The sequence below is a fragment of the Dendropsophus ebraccatus genome, chromosome 1 (assembly GCF_027789765.1).
Source record: "Dendropsophus ebraccatus isolate aDenEbr1 chromosome 1, aDenEbr1.pat, whole genome shotgun sequence".
NCBI classification, from domain to species: domain Eukaryota; kingdom Metazoa; phylum Chordata; class Amphibia; order Anura; family Hylidae; genus Dendropsophus; species Dendropsophus ebraccatus.
This window is the reverse complement of record NC_091454.1, coordinates 92,067,859-92,093,656: the sequence shown is the minus strand read 5'-3', so window position 1 is coordinate 92,093,656 and position 25,798 is coordinate 92,067,859. Positions and strand designations below refer to the sequence as shown.

The following is a 25,798-nucleotide window of genomic DNA, read 5'->3' as shown; positions in this document are numbered from 1 at the left end:
TTCTACTCTCTCAAACTGACCCCCCTCCAGTCTAAGATGTGGGGGTGGGGCTAAATTGCAATCATCGCATGCAGGCAAAACCTGCTGGTCCGTGATATCCAATAGCTACACAGTGTCTCTGCAATATCGGAGACACTGTGCAGCTATTGGACATTGCATGCAGGTGTAGTTTTGCCAGCATGCTATGATCACAACTTATGCCTGCCCCTCCACATCTCAGAAGGCTTACTTTAGAGTTGTGGAATTTCAGGAAGTGAGCATTGGGGTGCAGAAGGCTTGAGCCACCATATGCTCCCCAGACAACCTCTTTAAAAAATAAAACTGACAAGATACTTTTATAGCTAGCGCTTCTTTGATTTCTTTTTTCTTTTTTTTTTTCCACTATATGCCCTCCCTCTTTCCTATTCAGACTACCAATTTGTTATGGGATCTGATACAGAATCAAATGATTAAATGCTACCTCAACCAATGTCAGTAAGGCCTGAACCTGAGTTTTTCAGGCCCCATCCAATCAGAGCAGTGTCAGAGAAGCTCCAGCAGTGTGATTTTGTGACACAATGCTGGAGTTGCACTGATTAAAGAGTGAGCAGTTTAGGTTCAATTCCCATTGACACTGAGCTATGGAAAAAAACAAGTTGTCATGTGTCATTTATTATCACATCAGGTGCTCAAACCAACAGCAACAGCAGCCTCAGCCTCTCTGTCATGTGTATCATACCTAACACATAAAAAAAATCATTTGAGGAGACACTTATCTGTCCCTGGTCTTTTTATTTTATACAGAGAACTTAAGGTCCTGAAGGCAGAGGTCCTGCAACCACAGCACAGAATTAGCAAGTAAATAACCTTAAGTAAATATTTATTACTTTCAGTCATACATGAAACTGAGTTTGGGAATGAGATAACAACATTTACTCTATTCATTTTATGAATAATTTATAATTTACACAGAACACGATTTGGAAATTGGCAGCAATACTTAATAATCTTTGGCTTAAGATGGTAAAAGATGCTTTATTTATGACCGATATAGTCTCTATAACATTGCACTTCACATTATCCTATGTAAGGTCAAAATATAAGTCAATGACATTATAAAAAGGCACATTAAAACCTGGAGGAAGAATATGCACAAATATGAAGCTCTAAAGCTTTAAACACATCATTATATACTCATATAATACAAAGAGAAAAGTGATCATGTTTTGTACAACAGAAGGCTAAGCTTGCAAAAAGTGGGTCTTTTGTCAATAGTGTAAATTTAGGGAGTATTCACATAGCAGATTTGTCACATGGGGACTTGCAGAAATCCATGTGCTTCTGTAACAAATCTACCACATGTGAATTTTCCCTTACAGACATATTTGACTTGGTACAATATATTCCAACATCACAATACATTATCTGGGGTTCTTCACTTAAAGGTAAACTGTGTGCTGTAGAGGCAGTCACCTTGTGAGCATGACACCTTTTAGTAATTTGTTCATGGAGTAAATTATGCACAATCTCAGGTTTTCTACTGTAATGCCGAGTCAATGAGGAGTTGTGGCCAGTTTGTGCCACACTTTGGTACACCTCATTACTGCTTCCTCCTCTCTTTTCTTCATTAATTACCTTAGCTGCGCAGCTGTGGAAATGTGGTCTAAGAGTAAATCATTTGTGTAGAGACCAAAAACAGTTTTTGTTTCCCCTTTGTTCAATTCCAATTAAATATAGTTATATATTTTCTCATTAATCTATTATTTGTAAAAGTGCAAAAAATTTCCAATCATGTCGAAAGTAGTTTTAAAATAATTTTTTATACAATAACGAGAAAAAAATGAATAGCTATATTTCCTTTCCATCAGGGGAATTGAATCAGGGGGGGGATGTTGGCCTTCACAGAGGTAATATAGAAAATTCAACTATATCTGAGTGCTTCTTTCAGAAATAAACTGCCTACAGAGGGCCAATCTGCAATCAGAGACACAAGCTGACAGCTGAGTGAGCAGGAGGCCAGGCATCATTGATTGTTCATGAAGAGGATGGAGGAGAAAGCAGTGGTGAGTAGAGGTGATCGAACCTCGGGATTGTGCAGGTTCGATTGAACCTGCACAGGAGGAGACAGCCCGAGTACCGCCTGGAATAACATGGCACAGCCTAGTACCTAGGCTGTATCCTGGAATTCCAGGCGGTACTCGGGATGTCTCCTCCTACCCCACGGACCGGGAAGGCATCCGTAATGCAGGTTCTGCAGGTTCAAGAATGTCAAGTTCGATTGAACCTGCAAAATCCTGAGGTTCGATCATCTCTAGTGGTGAGGTGTGCCAGAATGCTGCACAAACGCTGAGCCACAACTCCTCTTTGACTGTCCAATAAAGTAGGAGACCTGAGATTGCACAGTGGACTGCCAGCTACAGCACACTGTAAGAACTTCAGGAAGGGCCCGGGTGCTGACAGATTCCCTTTGATAACAAAAATAGCTATACTCTATATAGTACTTGCAGCCAGACAACAACTTCACAAGGTCCATTATTCCCTCAGCAACATACAAAAGTAGCAGAACAATTATGTTAAATAAATTACTTTTTGTGGCATAACACAGATTGCTGAAAGAAACAAAAAACAGTGGGACACACTGTGATCATTTTAATATTAGGGGAACCATTTATTAAAAAGTTAAAGGGCAGCATCTAACCTGCTGAAATGTTCCTATATTAAATTAACTGCTAACATTCCAAAAATTTATGTTTCTAACCTACTGTGCCTACACATGGAAATTATATTTCAGTGAAACTGTATTGCAAGATACCAAAGGGGTACCAAATAGCTTATCACATGCACGTTCATCTATGCATAAGTAGCCACGTCGCTCCCCTTGAAAAATCTTTAAGCAGACACACTGGTCTGAGTAGGGAGTTGTAGCTACTTATGCATAGATGAATATGCATAAGTAGCAGGGGAAGCACATGTTAGCGGGTGGCCAGGACAGTGCACTGAGGGGCAACCCCAGTGCACCAAAAAGGCTAATTTCCATATCTACTTCGGATCTAAATATCATTACAAGTACATAAAAGTAGGTTCGTATGTATGAACCTGCTGATAGTTTCCTTTTAAGTTAGTTTGCAATGCTAAGCAAGTACTAGGTGTTTGATGCTTGGGGCTATAGACAGGCTTATTAATAGACATTACAAACACAAGTACAGATTGACAGGGGCATCAGGTAAACAAGATCTATGTTTCTATAGAAATTATACTAACAACAGTCAAGACATTGAATGTTTCCCTTTAATATTTTAAATAAAACAATCTCTTTTATTGCATACTAAATAAAGTAAACTTTTAAATGCTTAGTGTAAGATTTTACTCTGTCAAGACAAGGCTAATCACTTCTATCTGTACAGATATTGAACAACTAGATCAGCACTTCACATTGACTTACTTATTTAAGCAATTAGAGAACTATATTGCACTTGTATTTCATGAGGTTTCAAGCTGGAAAACAAGTGTTTTTTGTTTGGACTCCCTATATTAGCTACAACACAGAGACATCTTTGCTAATGTGATGGCAAATAGAAATACGGTTAAGCGTTTTTATTCAAATTGGTTTTCCAGTTGTTTTCACTCACAGCCTGATTGAGAGAGAAGTACAGCTTTGATTTTTACTGCTAAACTAAATAATGATGTAAAAGGAATGTTACACAGAAGGTAGATGTATTAAGCTAGGCTCACAACAGTGCTTTGAGGATGGAAGTATAGATCATTGACAGTATGGATATTCAGGGCATATTACCAAATAATACCACCCACTAGTAAAATGATAGTTGTAGTGGATTATATAAGGTTAAAAAAATCTGCCACAAGTTAAAGGGTAATTCCATCTTGAAATGTATGGCATATGCTTAAGAAATGCTATAAATACCTAATAAATGCAGGTCTCACCTGTGGGACCAGCACCTATCTCTAGCATGGGCCCCTGATGTAATCCAGCCTTGTTACAACAAACAGTTTTACAAAAAAAAACAATCCCGGTATTCCATTGCGCTATTGAGAGTCAAGGAAAAGGCATGGCACTACTCCTGAGGTGGGACTCACATCTATCATGCATTTATGCAAAAAATGTCAAGCTGAAAATTAAGTTTCATGGGAACTGAGACACTATTAAAAGTAAAACATTATTATACATATGCCACAGTAATTAAATGTATGAGCTGAGATAAAAGAACTGACTGAGAGTTGAAAGAAATGTTGAGTGTGCATTATACCTCAAGTTTAAAAGATTAAAGGTTCAAGAAGAAATTGTTTTTAATTATAAAAACAACAACTCAAGAACAAGTGGACAAAATGTGAGGTTAGTTGAGGGATCAGAAGCAACATGAGAAAATATTACTTTGCTGAAAGAGTAGTAGATGCTTGGAACAAACTTCCAGCAGATGTGGTAGGTGAATCTACAATAGCTGAATATAAGCATAAGACAAACAGATTGTTGAACTGGGAGAACAGCCAAATGACAACACTGCCGGCTGCTAGTGAAAGCGCTCAGTGCAGTGAAGTCCTAGGTGCATTGCCCCCTGGGAAACATGAATATGCAAAAGAGGAGCCATGGAGCCTCACTGAAGAGTCTCAAAACACAGGACTAGTCAGATATCCTTCCGGGAAGGACCCAGCCAAGGGGCAGCTCCTGTTAGGAAACCACCAGAACCACCATATACCCCCATACACCATAACCGCCCTATAAGCAACACCCCGAAACAGCTGTATGTGGATGGTTACCTAGCCTTGGTTTATCCCTTGTCATTACATTGACTTATAGGGCCACTTAATATGGTGGTTCTGGTGGTTTCCTAACAGGAGCTGCCCCTTGGCTGGGTCCTTCCCGAAGGGATATCTGGCTAGTCCTGTGTTTTGAGATCTTCAGTGAGGCTCCACCGCTCCTCTTTTGAATATAAGCATGTCTGGGATAAATATATATATATATATATATATATATATATATATATATATACATATAAATATTAAGATAAAAAGAAAGAAATAAGGCAGACTAGATGGACCAAGTGGTCGTTTTCTGCCGACAATCTTCTATGTTTGTAAGGGCGTATTACCACAGCCTATTGCTTTGCAGACCATACGTGGCCTTTGGTTTCTCTGCTGTGTTTTGGTTGATCTCCCTGAGGTCAAACAGCGTCCTTTTGCATGCACTTACTAGTCATTGCTCCCACTAGCCAGATTCCTACTCCACACTGATGAGGGGCAAATACCCCAAAACAGCTATCTGTGGACGGATACCTTGCTTTTGTGGTTTCCTTGATTGGAGACTTCTTTGGCTTGGTTGTTCTTTTCTGGAGTAAGGTCTGGCTAGTTCACGGACGTGGAAGCCCTGTAATGGAGAGTTTCCTCACTCAGCATGATGTATCAATATCATGCCAGGAGCGGAGAAAGTGAATCTCCACGGCACTGTAGTGACCGAGCCACACGGTGCTTTCACTACAGTGCCGCGGAGGTTCAAATCTGACATGATATTCATACATCATGCTCAGCTAGGAAACTGTACATTAAAGGGTTTCCCCGTCCGTAGGGTCCGCAAACTATGGGAAGCAGGAATGAGCCATACGTTATGCACAGTGTTAAAACATTGCTGGTTGCTAAGTGTCATATTAGACAGTCTGACTCTTGCTCACTCCTTGGCTGATCTTTGTCTTTATTAAGTGTCAATATCTGCCCCATTCAGCAGATAATTGACCCATGTAATAGGACCCTTACGCTAGATGGTTGCCAAGCCCATCAACAACCTTTACATGAGACTACAATGCGTGGCCAATTCTTCAACACAGTAAAAAAAAAAAAAGTGGTCCCAGTAGAATAAAAGACCAAAGACCCTCTGTGGCCATAGTAAATAGACATACTGTACTTTAGGTACCAGTGAATCTGTTTTAATACTGTAGGTGCTGTGTAGGCAGGAATCTGAAGCCCTTTCATTGTTAGCCAGTGAAATAATTTAATAATGGATGCTATTTTTCCATCTCCATAAAGGAAATCACAGGGTCTGCTGAATATTTGTTTTATTACAAGTAACTAAAAGGGACCTCCATAGGCCCTGAGTAGCTCAAATATTTGCTTCCTTTATCATTACGTGATTGGTTTTCAGCTTCACTCTAGTCTAACAATAGTGTATAGGTATTGAGTGTAAGTGTGCTATAAGTACTTTACATGGACTAAAAAAATACTTGAATTCTTTAGGTATATTACAAGTGAGACGTAAGCAAGATTATATCAATGTATTTAGGCTTTCTGCTTTTCATATCCCCAAATATTTATTCATTTTTGCTAAAGCATCACAGACAGTGTTCAGGTCGCTCCGCAAGTCTTGCACCACATTTTCAATACTTCGGGTGTCCTTTAGGATGTCAACGCTCTGGGTGTAAGGATTGAAGTAGACTGAGAAGGGACGGTTGATTGACTTTGCAAACTCTCTATAGGATATAAAGACAGTGAGAAATGAATTAGAAACATATCAGCAGTGATGAAATGTTTTCCAAAGTTTCTCTTTTTTTCTTGTCTTCTTTTTCCTAATAACAGAATGTACCTCATCTTTTCCTTGGCTTCATCAAAGCTTTCTGACACAAAGTACAAATCCTGAAAGGTAGTGATAATACATTCTTGCAAGCAAGTTGTCTTTGGATCAAACGTTTTCACAGTAGCTTTGTCAGACAAGGCATGCTGCAAAAAGAGAAGCCAAACATACCTTTTAAAATAGTGCTTAAGGAAACGAAGACAAACAAATCACATGAGTTTCTTGTTCTAGAATTAATAACTTTTCATGAGCAGATGAGTCTATTTTAGCTCATATTGATGTGATGCTGAATATTTTAGTTGCTCTTATCATTAATTAACAGTTGTTCGTGTTAGATGTGTAGTTGCTATTCCGGGGAATACAGATTTTCCCATATTACACAAAACAATCTGACACGTTTTAACACATTGGATTAAAACATTACATAAATGTAAAAATGTATAGAATGATCTTTCTCCTTATTATGAAAAGGATGTTGCTGTTTTTTAATAACTTGTTATACGTAAGGCCCCTTTTACATGACCTGATGTGAGGCAGCACATAAGCGTTAATCAGCAAGATCAGCGCTCATTTTGAGAGCTTTCACAATGGGAAGTGAGATTGTTCATTCGACCATTTAAATGCATTATTATTGTCCGCACATCCCCTGTTTAGACAAGGAGAAGTGCAGCAGATAACAATAATTTATATGACTGCACATAAGATTCAATGAACCAGTGATCAGCCAATGAATGAGGAAACGCTAGTTCATTGGCTGATCACTGGTTTTTATATACGGGCCGATTATTGGGTAAGTGAGTGTGCCTAGGCCTGTCTAAAAGGACAATACATTTTCCAATATTCCAACCATTAATTCGGATTGCAATTACTTTGAAATAATAATAATAATAATAATTTCATTTTCATCTATTGTCAATAAAAAGGTACAATATTGGTTTTATCAGCTAATCCACTAGAGAGCGGCAACTGTGTTCATGAAATAGTTAAAAATACATTAGAATTATCCTATTGTGCACGAAACAGAACACTTCACTCCGCTGTCAATATTGTTAACAGCAGAAACATAATAGAAGAGAACAATATATGTATTCTGCAGATACAAAGATGTCCTAGATGTCCTATATAACGTCTTTTATGTGAAATGCCTTATTTGGTTTAATTCCAAATCTAATTTTCATGCACTCCATAAATTTTAAGCCCCTTGTCTGTAAACTGATGCAGATTGCAAAATACAACTATAGGACATAAAGGAAGCATTATCATGTTAAAAAATGGCCAAATGTCTTATGGGAAGTTTAGACAAATAGAAGGGGAATGCTCCTGAACCCTAAGAAATTGTAATTCTGTCCTTAATAGCCAATGTTACTACTACAAGGCTCTCAATACATTAGATAACACAATGTGCGATGGGGCCCTCTTAACTGCCCATGCCAGCCTGCGGAGACTAGTCGACTAGTAATAGGTTATCTTTCTGATACAGTACCTATGATACCCATGGTTATGATGCAGATGTTGAACATACAACCATGCAGATTCATTCAGACTAGTTTCAGCAGCTTCACAAAGACTAAGACTAACTTCATGCAGTACAATCCTCCATAACTATACCACCATTTGGTCTTAGCACCGAGACCTCACCCGATCTAAATTTTTGACAAACTTGTGCAACATGTCTTAAGTTAATTCAAATGATCTTCGATCATTTTTAACCCTTTGAGGACCAGGCCCAAAATGACCCAGTGGACCGCGAAAATTTTGATCTTTGCGCTTTCGTTTTTTCCTCCTCCCCTTCTAAGAGCTCTAGCACTTTCAGTTTTCTATCTACAGGGCCATGTAAGAGCTTGTTTTTTACAGGAATAGTAGTACTTTGTAATGGTGTCTTTCATTCTACCATAACATGCATGAAGGAACCCCAAAGTTATTTTTTATGAAGATATAAATAGGTGAAATCGTTAAAAATGCAATATGGTAACGTTTGGGGGGTTCCTGTGTCTACGTAATGCACTATATGGTAAAAGCGACAAGGTACCATTATTCTATAGGTCAGCCCAAACACAACCATATGCAGGTTTGCACAGATTCTCTACTGTTATATATATATTTTTAATGAAATACTTTTTTTGGCAATTAATTATTAACAAATGGGCCTATTGTGACGCTTATAACGGTTGTATTTTTTCACCTACGGGGCTGTATGGGGTGTTATTTTTTTCTGCCATGATCTCTAGTTTTTAATAATACCATATTTGTGAAGATCAGACGTTTTGATCACTTTTTATAAAAAAAATTTAATATATAATGTAACATAATCCGCACACTTTTTTCCCTCTTTTCGTCTAAGCCGTTCACCGTTCGCAAAGACGCTTGTTATATTTTAATAGATCAGACAATTACGCACGCTACGGTATATTATATGTTTATTTATTTATTTTTAGATGTTTTATTTATATAATAGGAAAGGGGGGTGATTTAACATTTTATTGGGGGAGGGGCTTTGGGGTAGTGTATTAGTGATTTTTACTTTTTTTTTTTTTACACATTTTAAGTCCCTTTGGGGCACTTGTACATTCATTACTTTAATTTACTACACTGATCATTGCTATGCCATAGCCATAGCATTGATCAGTGTGATAGGCGATCTGCTCATTGAGTCTGCAGATTGCCGATCGGACCGCACGAAGGCAGGTGAGAGACCTCTGGTGGTCCGTTTTAACGATCGGAACCCCCTGTAAGTGACAGGGAACTCCCCCTGTCACTTACAATTAAACGCCGCAGCCGCGCCGCGATCGTGGCGTTTAGGAAGTTAATGACACGCTGTAACGCGATCGCTGCAGCCTGTCATTAACGGTGAGGCACTGGCTGCTCACTGCAGCCGGCCCCCACCTCCTGTAAAGCGCACTACGATCTGGAGCGCGCTTCATAGCCCAGGACGTACCAGTACGCCCAGGGTCGTCTGGGCACAGACTTCCAGGGCGTACCGGCATGTCCTAGGTCATCTAGGGGTTAATTAAGGTTAAAAACTGGTGCTTTTTGTTGATTATGCAATTGTAAATGTGCACCTTTGTTTATTGTCACCCCTATTTGTGCATGTAAACATATATTACACGGGTATACATCAATTTTGCTGACTACAAGATAACATGTGATCTTTATGTATTTTAGGGTGCTGAATCAAAAAATAACATCCGTCTCCTCCAATCACATCCAGTTTTCCCGCAAAATGCTGTTAACTAGTAAACTTTTGCAATTATAACATAACATCTATGTCATAAAAATGAAAGTCTGTCTGTCTGTCCGTCTGTCCCCTATAGACTTTCAAACGCCCAAACCGTTTGACCCCAAATTTGACCCACAGATACATTGGGTGCCCGGGAAGGTTAGAGCAAAGGTCCCGTCCTTGCCAGATGTACAGGAGGGGAGCGGGAGGAGGAAGAGCGCCCCATAGAAATGAATTGGAAAATCTCCAGACTGCACACACAGGTGATTTAAATAGTGCTGCAGCTGCCCACGAGAAATGTCAGTTGGTAGACTTCGCAATAGCAACCAATAGGATTACTACTTTCATTTTCACAGGGAGCTGGAATCTGATTGGTTTCTAGGGCCAGCTGCCTCACAACAGATCCACAGAAATAAATACAGTAAGGATACAAACACACTAGGCATATCCGCAGCGGATTTCTCGCTGCAGATCCCTGCCCTGTGCACTGAATGGCAGATTCACATCCCGCTGTGAGTTTGTCAGCAGCCCGCCCCGTTAACCCCCCGGCCGCCGGAGCATATACATCACCTGGTCCCCGCTCCGGCTTGCTTCTGGGCTCCCAGCGTCTTTATGTCCCAACCGAGCGGGACCTGACAGTAACCCCCGAAGCAAGCCAAAGCGGGGACCAGGTGAAGTATACGCTTCGACGGCCGGAGGGGTTAACGGGGCAGGCTGCTGACAAACCCACAGTGGGATGTGAGTCTGCCATTGAGTGCACAGGGCAGGGATATTGGCAACGAGACCCGCTGCGGATTCGCCCAGTGTTTTTGTACCCTAACAGTGTACAGTGTATATACAGTGTATACAGTAAGGGTCTTACCTTCCGGGTGGTGGTGTTTAGGAATGTATACAGTAAGGGGGTGTTAGGGAATGTATACAGCATGGGGACTACCTGAAGGGGGGAGTTTTTACAGCATGGGGGCTACCTGCAGTGGGGAGTGTATACAGCACGGGGCTACATGCAGAGGGGAGTTTCTACAGCATGGGGGCTAACTGCAAGGGGGGCAGTGTATACAGCATGGGGGATACCTGCAGGGGGAGTGTATACAGTATGGGGACTACCTGCAAGTGGGGAGTGTATACAGTATGGGGGCAACCTGCGGGGGTGAAGTGTATACAGTATGGGGGCTACCTGCGTGGGTGGAGTGTATACAATATGGGGCAACCTGCAAGAAAGGGGGGAGTGTATACAGTATGGGGGCTACCTGCAGGGGTGGAGTGTATACATTAAGGGGGCAACCTGAAAGAAGGGGGTAGTGTATAGAGTATGGGGGCTACCTGCAGGGGTGAAGTGTATACAGTATAGGGACTACCTGCAAAGGGGGGTGTATAAAGTATAGGGACTACCAGAAAGGTGTGTTGGTATAGAGTATGGGGGCTACCTGCAGGGGTGGGGTGTATACAGTATTGGGGCTACCTGCGGGGGGGAGTATATACACTACGGGGGCTACCTGCAGGGAGGGAGTGTATACAGTATAGGAGTACCTACAAGGGGGGAAGTGTATACAGTATGGGGGCTACCTGCAAGGGAGGTTATACAGTATTAGAAACTTTGAAACCTCTTCTATGTTGTTCTCACTAAGGATGGAAGGTAGTGCCTAAGAGGGCCAGATTATGATGATGCAGGATTGTGTATGCAATTATTATTATAAGCTGCAGGTTTTCTGCACACACACTTATGGTCTGCAGTCAGCTGGGGGGGACCCCCAAACTATACACTACAGGTATACAGGACCCCAGAACTATACAACCAACTATATACTACAGGAATACCGGACCCAAAACTATACACTACAGGTATACAGGACCTCCACCAACTCTATACTACAGGTATACAGGACCCCCAAACTATACACTACAGGTATACATGACCTCCACCAGCTATATACTACAGGTATACAGGACCTCCACTAACACTGTTAATGTTGTATATAACCAGACTGTATATAACACTACCAATGTTGTACATAACCAGGCTGTATATAACACTGCCAATGTTGTATATAACCAGGCTGTTTATAACACTGCCAATGTTGTATATAACGAGGCTCTGTATACTGCCAATGTTGCATATAACCAGGCTCTGTGTACAGTCTGATCACATGACATCTCAGTTTGGCTATTAGGTATTTAGGATGTTTAAAGTTTTTAATTTATTTCTAATGTGCATAAGCTACAATTTTCATAAACAGTGCAGAACGCTCGGGGTATATAGCGTATAAAGGGGTATATAGGGCTCCTGGCAATTTCCCCTTAAAAAAAAAAAAAAAAAGAGCATAGATTTGCCTCCTGGGTGACCTTGGAAAAAATATAATTAACTCACTGACACTTTATACCCGGGCAGCTCCGGGTACATTTTCTAGTTATATATACTTATTTGGAAAAGGTGAGTGCAGGGCTCCAGATGGCGACCAAAATGGTCGCCAATGCGACTGACATCTTGCAAATGGCGCCCAGATTTATTAATCTGGGCACCATTTGCGACTGGCCCCGGCGGCGCGCTGTCTCTTTAAGGCCTTCCGCCTTCCGCACGCTGCGCCGAATCACGTGGCGCCTCTGCGGCCGTCCGTCCAATGAATGACGGACGTGCTGGATGACGTGTGCGGGGACACGCTTCTCCAGTGACGTCATCCAGCACGTCCGTCATTCATTGGACAGACGGCCGCAGAGGCGCCACACTCCTCCAGCGCTTCTCTCCCGCCTCTCCTCACCCGGCGCCGCGGTTCTTCAAGTTCACCCCAGCGGCACCCACCTTAGATAGTGGGTGAGTACAACCGGAGGGACGGCAGGGGTGGCGGCCGGCCAGTAATGTGTGTGGGGGGACCGCAGCCTGGGCGGGGGATTGGTAGTGTGTCTGTTGTGATGGCGGCCAGGTGCGGTAGTCAGTGCGTGTGGGGTGCGAGGGGGGGGGGGGGGTATGTATAGACTGCACAGTACCACTTCCCTCAGTGTGTATGTATAGACTGCACAGTACCACTTCCCTCAGTGTCTGTATGTATAGACTGCACAGTACCATTTCCCTCAGTGTCTGTATGTATATACACTGCACAATACCACTTCCCTCAGTGTCTGTATGTATATACACTGCACAGTACCACTTCCCTCAGTGTCTGTATGTATATACACTGCACAGTACCACTTCCCTCAGTGTCTGTATGTATAGTCACAGTACCACTTCCCTCAGTGTCTGTATGTATATACACTGCACAGTACCACTTCCCTCAGTGTCTGTATGTATATACACTGCACAGTACCACTTCCCTCAGTGTCTGTATGTATATACACTGCACAGTACCACTTCCCTCAGTGTCTGTATGTATAGTCACAGTACCTCTTCCCTCAGTGTCTGTATATATAGACTGCACAGTACCACTTTCCTCAGTGTCTGTATGTATCAGGGCCGGGACAAAGAGTAGGCAGGGGTAGGCGATGGCCTAGGGCGCAAAACTACAGGGGGCGCAGTCTGGATGGGTAATTAATTTTCTTACCCATCCATCCTGTCCCCCGCTCGCCCGCCAGCCCACCCTGCACTGTAACCAGGGCCGCATTGACGGGAGTGCTGTAGGGGCCAGGTGACTCACAGAGAGGGGACGGTGCTGCTGGCTGTATACTGCATTGCTTAGTGAGAAGAACAGACTTTTACAGAGCTGTCCTTCTCACTAGGATGCAGTCTGGGGTCGTGCTCCCTCCCCTGTCAGCAGTCAGCAGTCTGTAGGTCTCACCGGCTCTCACCTCATGGCTTCAGTCTCCTGTCTGTGCAGGACAGGAGGGGGAGGGGCGGGAGAGCATAGTGCCGGTGAGGAGGACGACAGAGGAGCTGCAGGTGCTGGGAAGATAGAAGGAGATCCCTCATGAAATGTAAGTGCCTGCATGGGAATGTGTGTGTGAGAGTGGATGTATGCATGTATGTGTGAGAGTGAGTGAGTGAGTGTATGTGTGTGTATCCCTCCCAGTACTTGCTGGCAGTTGTAGTGTTGTCACAGATTAGCTGTCAGCCTTTGACAACACTACAACTCCCAGCATGTACTGACAGCTTGCCTGTGACAACACTACAACTCCCAGCATGTACTGACAGCTAGCCTGTGACAACACTACAACTCCCAGCATGTACTGACTCCCAGGATCCCAGTGCATGCTGGGATTTGTAGTGTTGCCACAAGTTTGTAGTGTTGCCACAGGTTGCCAGTACATGCTGGGAGTTGTAGTGATGTCATAGGCTGTCAGTGCATGCAAGGAGTTGTAGTGTTGTCACAGGTTAGCTGTCAGCCTGTGACAACACTGCAACTCCCTGCATGTACTGACACAACACTCATCCATACCGGTACTACTACACCCCTTATCTATACCTGAACTACTACACCCCTTATCTATACCTGAACTACTACACCCCTTATCTATACCTGAACTACTACACCCCTTATCCACTCTACCTCCACTACTACACCCCTTATCTATACCTGAACTACTACACCCCTTATCTGTACCTGAACTACTACACCCCTTATCCACTATACCTCCACTACTACACCTCTCATCTATACCTGTACTACTACACCCCTTATCCACAATACCTCCACTACTACACCTCTCATCTATACCTGTACTACTACACCCCTTATCCAAAATACCTCCACTACTAAACTCTACCTAAATGGAGGCACAAAGAAGATCTCCTATACTGTATGGGGGCACATATTTGGCAAACCAATTTATATGGGGTGCTTTGGGGGCTTGTCTACTACATGGGGGCACAGGGGGAGCACTGGCACAGTGGGAAGCAATACAGTTGCTGTCTCAAACCTTCCCCGCTGCTGTGTGATCCCGTGTCTTGCTAAAAAACATTTTTATCCCAGGGAGGTGGGTCTGTGACGATGTCTGTGCACGCCCTGCTCTCTGGCCACTGCTGTATCTTCAAGCTGCCACGTCCTCCAGAATAAGTGACAGCTGGAGGAGTGGAGACGACCTGAAGATGCAGCAGCCATAGAGCAGGGCGTGCACAGACATTGTCACAGACCCACCTCCCTGACACTCTCAACCTGTGATAAAAATGTTTTTTAGCAAGGCACCGGATCCCACTGCAGTGGTGAAGGCATGTACAGTATGTGTTGCAGTAAAATGATAGAATCAGTCGTTTGTTTTTCAACATGCTTGAAAGACAAACGACGCAACGATCAGCCGACATGAACGATGTCGGCTGATCGTTGCCTACTATTCCACAGGACGATTATCAGCCGAATATGGCCCGACAATCGTTCCTTGGAATAGGGCCTTTAGGGAAACTGACCGCCGATTCTGATAACGCTGGGTTCGGGGGGGGGGCGCAATTTGCCTTCTCTGCCTAGAGCACCAAAACTCCTTGTCCCGGGCCTGGTATGTATAGTCACAGTACCACTTCCCTCAGTGTCTGTATGTATATACACTGCACAGTACCACTTCCCTCGGTGTCTGTATGTATATACACTGCACAGTACCACTTCCCTCAGTGTGTGTGTATGTATACACTGCACAGTACCACTTCCCATATACATTGCCACAGGGGCTATATGTCACCGGCTGCCAGGGGCGCTATATTAATATTATATATATATATATAAGATGGCAGCCGGCTGAGGGAACACACCGGCAGCAGGGGGGTATATGGTTGTCAAGTTGCAAGTTTCCATGTTGAACGTTTTCAAACTAAGAAAAGAAAGAATCTAAAGGAGGATGCTGCCGTGGCCTCTGCACACAGTAAGTCCCATTTAACATAACATTAATTTTACATGTTTTAAAATGTTGGCGACCAAATATTCTTTTTGGCGCCTAAATTTTTCAGGTTAGGAGCCAATGGCTCCTAGGTAAATTTTTTAGTCTGGAGCCCTGGAGTGTAAAAAAGTAGTTTAAAACTGCTGATGTCGACATTTTGTGGCTATATATATATTTATGGAGCATAGATATCAGGGCAGATGGAACGCAAACATGATGGCAGACTACTACTGGTGTTTACAGCGTGACATAACTGATCTGATCATAACTATTCCAGGGCATCCAAAAAAAGAATTGTGGAGGGGAGATCCCTTCATCTCAACCGGACGGGCCCCAAAGTCACACTGACACTGATCCTGATCCTGGTTCGGTAATCGGTAGAACTGGACTACAGCATCCCAGAGTAATACAGCACTGATCTAATCAATCAGTGCTGTATTATGAATACTGCAATGACCTTTATGAGAGATCGGTGCAGTTGTATTAGACGTCTTCCAGGGGGAATTTAAATTAATGTATGTTAAAAAAAAAAAAAGGTTTTTTATTTAAAAAAAAAACCCATGCCCTTGTAAAAGTTTAAATCACTTTTTCCCATTTTACAAAAATAAAAAAATAAACAAATTTAGTATTGCCACATGCATAATAGTCTGAATGGTTAAATGATCACATTCTTGATCTTGCACGGTAAATGGTGTAAAAAAGTGCAAAAACCCGCCAAAGTGCAAAATTGCAGATTTTCATCAAAGAGACCATGATTAAGCGCAGTGGCGCGAAACGCGTAGGTCCTGCTATGCCCACCATTCAATTTTAAATGCACGAATAAAAGTTATATTTTAAACTACTACGTCTAGGAGTGCTGACTTCCACACCCTCCTCCTCCAGCTGAAGTTTTGCACACGGCGCCCGGCCAGCGCCTCAAAGATCGAGCACCCTCCACAATTTAATTTGCTGCTGCTGCATCTACTAAGTGGTGAGCTGTATCTCCCTTTTTTCTCTATATTTGCTTTTATTGCAAAGTATAATTGGTGTTGAAAAAATAAGGGCTCATGTGGGTGTGTAGGTGAACAAATGCAAGCGCTATGGCCTTTTAAACACAAGGAAGACAAAATGAAAGCACAAAAATTTAAATTGGCTTAATCAATCAAACATTTCTCATTTGTGAAAAAAATTGACATATTGCATATTTTTTGCCTTAAAATATGGAATCAGCACCTTTCATTTGGGTAAAATCAGCAAAAATATTTAGATCAGCAGAATTTTTAGATTTAAATGTAGACCAGTGTTATTGATATTATAAAGGCCAATAACAAATAGTCACCCAATTGTCAATAATATTACCTTTATTTTGTAGGTCCGTGAGTTTAAATGTCAATATATTTGTTTGGCTGTGCAAAGTGTCATAGAGGCATGGCTGAGGCACTGAAGTACCACGGGTTACATTGCCTCTCTCCATTCTATTGTTACAACCTCCCAGTCTCTCCAGCTATGATTGAAAAGTAGGGCTCAGAGAACCCTGCTGAAATCCCATGCAGGTGCAGTTCCCATTCGGGTTGATGAATGGTGCCTGGGATTTCAAAAGAGTTCCCCAGGAGAGGCAATGCAGTCTAGGGCACTTCCAAACAAAAGCATTTATTGATGTTTTGGATCAATGGATCTATAAAATAAAGGTAATACTCCTGTCTGTGAGGCTCTGTGCTAGCTGTGATAGCATAACTATGAAACTTCAAACTCTATGTATAACCAAAGTCAGGCCATGTACACATTGTAGAAGACAATATATGCTAAAGTCACATAAGCTTGTGCAACATTCTTTTTAGATATGGTAAATGTCACATGCAAATCATGCCAAATCAGCTTAATGACACTTTTATGGACTGTAATAGTCTTTAGAATCGATGTAGTAAAATGTAAAAATTACAGATAAGTGAGTACCGATATACTCGAAGGCTTTATATTGGATTTGAACACTCTCTAATGCTCAACAATTCAATCGAGTATTAAATCCTATTGAAGTCAAGGGAAGATGCATGCTTGTTTTTTAGAAACCTAAATTCAACCACTTGGAGGTCATCAACTTGACAATGACACCTCAAAGACGATGTAAAAACCTCTGGAATGCAACTGGGACAGCAGGGGAACCATGCATCTAACACGCCCAAATCGCAGTATTATGACACTATTACAAGCTTTCAACAATACACTTCAAAAACAATATGACCTTTATTTAAAGTATAAAAAATACATAGAAAACTTCTTCCGTCTAGATTAGTATGGACAGAAGGCCAAATTGTAAGCAAAATGCTCCCTGCACCCCTTTAAATCATGTTGCCTATGACAACAAGAGATGGCATAGGCAAGGGGGAAATCTAATAGCACCCACGGCTGTCAGTGTGTGTGTGTGTGTGTGTGTGTGTTTGTGTGTGTGTGTGAAGTTGTCAGACATGTCCTACACATAAAGGAGTGTGGGTTTCATTGAAACCCTGTAAAAATTGAGTTTGAGGCCCTTGAGGTGAGCCCACACTAATAATTAATTGAGTTTGAGGCCCTTGAGATAAGGCCACAATAATAATTAATTAAGTTTGAGGTATTAGTGCACTCGCAGAATTTACTAACAGCAGCTCCCTGTGTACCTCATAGAGGCAAAATCAGACTCCCCTCCTCCAAGCTGTGCTTCCATGCTCTGTAGTGAGTTTGTCCATAAGATGGCCGACATGGAGGAGCATGTGACCATGCCCCGCCCCCCAGTGTCCTCCACTAAGCCTATATATTCCTAAGGTGGACATTGGTGGGCGGAGCGTGGTCACATTTTTTGCTGATCTGTGTCAGGAGCAGAAATATGCTAATATAATATGAATTATTAAATATAATAGGGACCCTGTGTATTTCTTTCTATTTAGCATGAGGTGATGTTCAAGCTAATATCTATTCATTGTGAAAAAGACATATCGTGAAAATGTGAAGTGTTTTGGGGTTTTCTGGTACTATGCAGCAGATATGAGTACTACAGGGAGGGTTGGATATATGTTTTCTAGGTCATTTATATAATAAGATCACAATATTCATGCTGAATTATTTGCTGAATGGGTGCATTTTACATTGAGTCGTACCTTGCATTTTCATTATCTCTACTAGTAGATCGATTTTTTTGTCTTTTTCATGAATAGACCGCCTCTGGCATGGGGATGCCAGTGCTGCAATCCTTTTTGAATTACTACCACCCGTTTCCGCGCACAGGGGATGGTCTATTACCGAGCACCAACGGGGCAAGAAAAACTAGGGGCGGGCCCAATGGCCCCCAGTGTGACGATCTGCCTTCCTCTCTGTGACACAGCTCCATTAGAATTAGGGCCCTATTACACCAACAGATTATCTGACAGATTTCTTTAAGCCAAAGACAGGAATGGATTTGAAAAGAAAAAAAAAATCTCAGTCTTTTCTTTTCACTCTCTTTCCTTTTGTTCTCTGTGTCTATTCCATTCCTGGCTTTAGCTCAAAAAAATCTGTCAGATAATCTGTTGGTGTAATAGGGCCCTTAGTGAGTGAATGAGATAAACATGTCTATTCTAAGATTAAAATAAAAGGAACATCATTTAAGGCCAGACTAGATAGTCCAGGTGGAATTCTTTCTGCTATCACTCTTCTATGTCTCATTAAACAACATGACATAATATCATAACACTCTATTGTCACATATTTTACACAGAAATAATATATTATACACTCACCGGCCACTTTATTAGGTACACCTGTCCAACTGCACGTTACCACTTAATTTCTAATCAGCCAATCACATGGCGGCAACTCAGTGCATTTAGGCATGTAGACATGGTCAAGACAATCTCCTGCAGTTCAAACCGAGCATCAGTATGGGAAAGAAAGGTGATTTGAGTGCCTTTGAACGTGGCATGGTTGTTGGTGCCAGAAGGGCTGGTCTGAGTATTTCAGAAACTGCTGATCTACTGGGATTTTCACACACAACCATCTCTATGGTTTACAGAGAATGGTCCGAAAAAGAAAAAACATCCAGTGAGCGGCAGTTCTGTGGGCGGAAATGCCTTGTTGATGCCAGAGGTCAGAGGAGAATGGGCAGACTGGTTCGAGCTGATAGAAAGGCAACAGTGACTCAAATAGCCAACCGTTACAACCAAGGTAGGCAGAAGAGCATCTCTGAACGCACTGTACCTCGAACTTTGAGGCAGATGGGCTACAGCAGCAGAAGACCACACCGGGTGCCACTCCTTTCAGCTAAGAACAGGAAACTGAGGCTACAATTTGCACAAGCTCATCGAAATTGGACAGTAGAAGATTGGAAAAACGTTGCCTGGTCTGATGAGTCTCGATTTCTGCTGTGACATTCGGATGGTAGGGTCAGAATTTGGCGTCAACAACATGAAAGCATGGATCCATCCTGCCTTGTATCAACGGTTCAGGCTGGTGGTGTCATGGTGTGGGGAATATTTTCTTGGCACTCTTTGGGCCCCTTGGTACCAATTGAGCATCGTTGCAACACCACAGCCTTCCTGAGTATTGTTGCTGACCATGTCCATCCCTTTATGACCAAAATGTACCCAACATCTGATGGCTACTTTCAGCAGGATAATGCGCCATGTCATAAAGCTAGAATCATCTCAGACTGGTTTCTTGAACATGACAATGAGTTCACTGTACTCAAATGGCCTCCACAGTCACCAGATCTCAATCCAATAGAGCATCTTTGGGATGTGGTGGAACGGGAGATTCGCATCATGGATGTGCAGCCGACAAATCTGCAGCAACTGTGTGATGCCATCATGTCAATATGGACCAAAATCTCTGAGGAATGCTTCCAGCACCTTGTTGCAGTTCTGAAGGCAAAAGGGGGTCCAACCCGTTACTAGCATGGTGTACCTAATAAAGTGGCCCGTGAGTGTATATACAATATAAAATAAGTATAAAAAAAATGTTTGCTCCTTTAGTGTGTGTTCACACCTACAGGATCCGCAGCAGATCCACAGCAGATTTGATGGTGCAAATTTGATGCTGTGTTCAGTTATTTAAATGAAATCTGCTGCGGATCCGCAGCAGAAAATCAGCTGCGGTTCCGGTAAGTGTGAACGTACCCTTAGCCCTTTTTTGTGTTTTGTTCCTTTCCTTTTAATTGCCTAGATGCAATGTAAATTTAGTATCTGTACAGCATCTAAAAACCATTACTGAAGGGACACTATAAACAAAGTTAAAAGGAAGGGCTGTTAATGTTGTAGTAAGGCATGGTAAAAATAATGTAAATGCCACTTAATTGCAGCAAAAATAGTATCAATTATCTGTGCTAATGAGTGTAGGTAGCACTACTTGCTTATGTGGCATGACAGTGTTCTGAGGCTTTCAGGGCATTACTAGTCTCTGCATTCCCTCTTTCTATTATCAAATTCTGTAACTACAGTACTTTTATTGTGTTTCAGTTCTGACATCCATCAGCAATGAATTACTTCCCTGGCTATAATGCTATTTTCTTTCTTCTCCCCAACTTTCACTCCTCCTATTTTGACTTCTGTATTAGACGTCCTAAATACAATTTAAGGCTATGTTCACACTATGTTTGAGGCTGTATAGCAACCAAAACAAGGAGTGGATTGAAAACACAGAAAGGCTCTGTTCACATAATGTTGTAATTGAGTGGATGGCCGTCATTTAATGGCAAATATTTGCTGTTATTTTAAAACAACGGCTGTTATATTGAAATAATGGCAGTTATTTACTGTTGTATGGCGGCCATCCACTCAATTTCACCATTGTGTGGACAGATCCTTTCTGTGTTTTCAATCCACTACTGGTTTTGGTTGCTATGAGGACCTGACATGAGGACCAAATACAGCCTCAAATATACATAGTGTGAACCCAGCCTAAAAATAGAAAAGTAAATCACAAGAAGATGTAAAACACTGAAAAAAAAACCCAGTGCAAAACATATTAACAATATGATGTAAATTATATATTGTTGTCTACTTTTTTTTTACTTTAAAGAAAAATAATATATATATATATATATATATAAATCAATGCAGGTCCGCGGAAACCACGCCAATCGGATGCACACGCCAATCGGATGGTTTTGGAACTGTTTGTCCTACAAGCTCATGTGTGATGGTATACGCATACCTTTTAGCCATTTGCTGTATATTCAAACTCCTGGTACATTTTCTAATATATACTGTAATATAAGGGCACATAAAGAGGTAAGCACAGAACTGAAAAAAATTAAAACCTTGTCCTTTTGCTCTATCATGGCTTGGGCTGTGTTCTCACATGCATTTTCATTACAATACTGTATCACTTAATTGCATTAATAATTATTTCATTGCAGTTCTGCATCAATTCATTGTGTTACTACTTGAGATGAGCGAGTAGTGAAATATTTGAATTTTCGAGTATCGAGTTGAGTAGACCCTATTATTCGATCAAATATTGAATCCTATTAAAGTCTATCACACCAAAGTTGCAGTATTACACCATTATCACAGCCTATCAACTATACACTCCAAACACAATATAATCTCTATGTAAAGTGGAAAAAATACATGGAAACCTTCTTTCCTTTACAGTAGTATGGACAGAAAACCACATTTTAAGTCAAATATATATTTTTACGCCGGAATTAAAAATGTCCCCGCATCTCCGGCGCTACCAAGATTTATGTAGAGGCGGACTGCCTCTACATAAATCCTGTGCGCTCCAGTGCGCACTGCCGAAAACCTACGCCAGCTGAGGGCTGGAGTAGGTTTTCAACGTAACTTTAAGAGAAAAAATTAATGAGTCCGCGCCCCCGTTCCGCCCCCTCCACACCCCCTCCCCGCCCCCACGGCGTACCCGGCGGAAAGTGCCGTTTTGCGAATATTTCATTATTTTCCGCACTTTCCGCCGAAAATCAAAGATACGCCAGATGATACATGTCCCCCATCCTCTTTAAATTTTCAAAGTCATCTGCCGCTTCCATATGCCCTTATTACGCATAAGGGAGTGTACACATAAGGGAGTGTACACATAAGGGAGTGTGGCACACAAGGAGTATACAGCCGTATACCCTCTCTATGAAACTTTAGAATGCCCTACAGCAGGCAACAGGTGTTAGGCTTTATGTTGCGCACAGCACGCAGAAGAGTAATACCAGGCTTTTATTTTTTGCCTTGGCACACAAGAAGTATACAGCCGTATACCCTATATATACACAGATACACTGCAGCCTATTCATCCCAGTGAATACACTCCAGCTGCCTGTCTGAACACACCTACTGTATGTGACCTATGTGCTGCTAGCCAGTTAAGTAGCTTCAGGTCTCATCTGGAAATGAATCTAAAATCCACTATTCGATTACTGTGAAAGTCACATGGTTTAGCCAGCCAATGAATGTAGGTGATATATTTTTCACTGCCTGTGTGCTCCTAGTGCCTGTCCCCCCCCCCCCCCCCCCCCCGGATAGTTATTGGTTTAAAAAAACATGCAAGAGAAGGTGGGAGGGGAATCAAATTTTTACTGGAGTTTTGATTGAATACTCAATCAAAATTGAGTATTTCGGATAGTGTGCTATTTAATCGAATACCTACTCGATCGAGTTGTACTCGCTCATCTCTAGTTACTACATCATTTCATTCAGGTTTGCCTCAGGCGGCCGCCCCATCACATAACCTCACCCGCCCCCTCCGATCTTTCACATCAGCACCTGCCCAGACAAGCTTTTTGCCCACCTCACTACTTTCTCCCCTGCGAAAAGTTAACCGCTCACCCAATCAGGCCCCCCTCAGCGTGACCCCTCCCCTTCCCTGGTGCTCACCAGAACAGAGGTAGGTGATAAGAGCTGCTGGGTGACATCACGGACCAAGCCCGACGGGACATGGGGATGACGGTGAGCTTTAAAGGTGGGACAGCAAGAACAGAGGTGAGCGACTGCCGAGTGGTGCAGTGGCTGCAGATTCGTCCCTACTCCCTGGCGTACACCTGCTGTATGCCCTGCTCGCCCGATGGGTGGGCTGGGGGAGCTTGGGGAGCCGTGACAAGGCGGGGAGGAGGCGTGGCCTCCTCCCACACCTCATTTATCATGATTTACACCTGCTTGCAGGCGTATATCATTATCCAAATCTACACCTGCTTCCAGCAGGGGTAAATTTAGTATGCCAGTTGCAGGTTCAGGCACCTCTTAGTGAATCCTGCAGCGGAAAGGGGGCTGGACCTAATATAAGACCGGCATACTTGTACGCCGGTCTTCATAAATCCCATCCTAGTGACTGTTCTAACCCAACAGAAAGTCTGACACTTTATTGCTGGTCAATGGAATCAGTCCAAATTTGTTGAGATCCAGTTTTAAAAGTGGCAATTAAAGTTGAAGGTGAAAAGAGAGAACCTTGCAAAACAGGACCACCTTAAGGCCATGTCCCAGTCTTAGCTTTATTTGACCTGAACTTATTTTCCTCACATTGAATCTATATTCCATTCAGAAAGATGTGAGAACTGTATTATCTCTCTAGGGTCTACATGTCAGCGCTTGGAACTTTGGCATCTGTGTTTTTAGCCATGAATTCTTTGTTTCAATACATCAACCCTCCTTGCAGATGAAAGCCAACAATCTGCTGACTCCCTATGGAGTCTATGCCTACCACTAATCAAATCATATTCTACAATATCTCACATAGTAGCAAATAATTTCTTTGTTCTCTGGAGCTTGTGACTGAAGAATAAACTTGATTATCCATAATCTTTCTTCTGACAAAGGGGACGATCTAATATTGCTCATTTCTCATGTTCATCAGACATACTGTTATCCATTTCAAAGTTAAATCTGGAACATTTCTAGGAAGGCAAAAACATTCTTTAAAATACTAGAAATTCTTGAATGTTATCAATGTTCGGCATTTCGCAAATCCTTAAAGCATGACTGAGATGCTGACATGTCCCAAATTGGAGGACATCACACTTTTATTTCTCAAACAGCATACAATTTATTGTAAAACATCAATCATATGTAATATATTCAACTGTCTCTTGCCAGCTGATCATCTATGCAGTTGGTTTCATCCTCATTTGTATTATATATGCAATATGAAAACAACCCTCACTGCAGGATTCCACATTAAAGGATAAAAGCAGAATGTGCACCTTTACATGTACTGCACATGCATATAAATCACTATGAATGCTAAGATAATAAAAGAGGGAGGGCGAGAATCAGATAAAACCTATTTCCTTATCGAGATTCTCCTAAACCTGCGTTGTATTCACAGTCACCAAAGTTAGGTAATACCTTGAAGGCACTGGAAATTGTTGTTAAAATGGTTCTTTAATCCAGTATTATAGAGTACCTGTAGCAGAACCTCTGTCACTAAAAGTGATATGTGCCATATTGTTCCTTGGATAATCGGCCATGTTGCCTTGTAAAATGGTGATTATGCTTTATGAGCTATATATCTATAATATTACTGGCCACTCGGAAGGTACTGTCTACTTTGTAATGATCAAGTACCACGATCTAGAATTTATGATTTTATTTCCTGGGGTAATGTACGAGATTTACTATTTTTTTCTTCTGTGTTTCAGAATGATTTCAGATTGCACAGGCACAGGGTTTTTCAACCAGTACTTCAATTCTGACTATGCCCTTAAGACAGTACCTGCAACATAACAAAAGACTTTAACATAATAGTATATTTATTGTATGCCTTTGAAGAAAGTCCTACATTCTTTGTCGCTCCTAATATCTATATATTGTAAATATTTTTGTGTTTGAAAGTGTTTTTGCTGCAGATAGTATTTTTGTTTGCTTATTTCTCTGTTTGTTTTGCATTTTAAGGTCTACTGAAATAAACTATTTTCTTCAACAATTCAGCATTTTAGCTTTTTCACTCAGTATATCATCATGACAATTTAAGGAAACAGATCATCATAAAAGTTTGAACTATAGATGTAATTTTCAAGCAAAAACATAAATCTTCATAACTAACATAAATTGTAAAGGGTGTAAAAATGTATTAAATAAAATGGCAGTGATGTCAAATTGAGAATGATGGCACAATATAATGGAAGACTAGGCAAAATTGATACACTGGGGAAGACGTATCAAAACTAAGAGAAAACTAGAAAGGAAAAGTATAGTAGCTGCCTAAGGTAAGTCACTTTTTAATTGACACCCCCCCCCCCTTTCCCATTCCCTATAGAAAAAGAAGTAAGCATAAAAAAATTAAACATATGATAGGTTACATGTTTATAGACACAAACA

The 25,798-nt window shown here is 41.8% G+C and overlaps 1 protein-coding gene across 1 annotated transcript in view; it reads right to left on the bottom strand.

Annotated features, from left to right (window-relative positions):
* Positions 1 to 5,515: 5,515 nt before the first annotated feature.
* Positions 5,516 to 25,798, bottom strand: part of TPH2 (tryptophan hydroxylase 2) — a 171,146-nt gene continuing 150,863 nt past the window's right edge. The window contains exons 10-11 of the mRNA XM_069955934.1: positions 6,566 to 6,699; positions 5,516 to 6,452 (exon numbers count right to left, since the gene is read on the bottom strand). Of these exons, the coding sequence (XP_069812035.1) occupies positions 6,278 to 6,452; positions 6,566 to 6,699 (309 nt within the window). The 3' untranslated portion in view covers positions 5,516 to 6,277. The remainder of the gene's footprint in view (positions 6,453 to 6,565; positions 6,700 to 25,798) is intronic.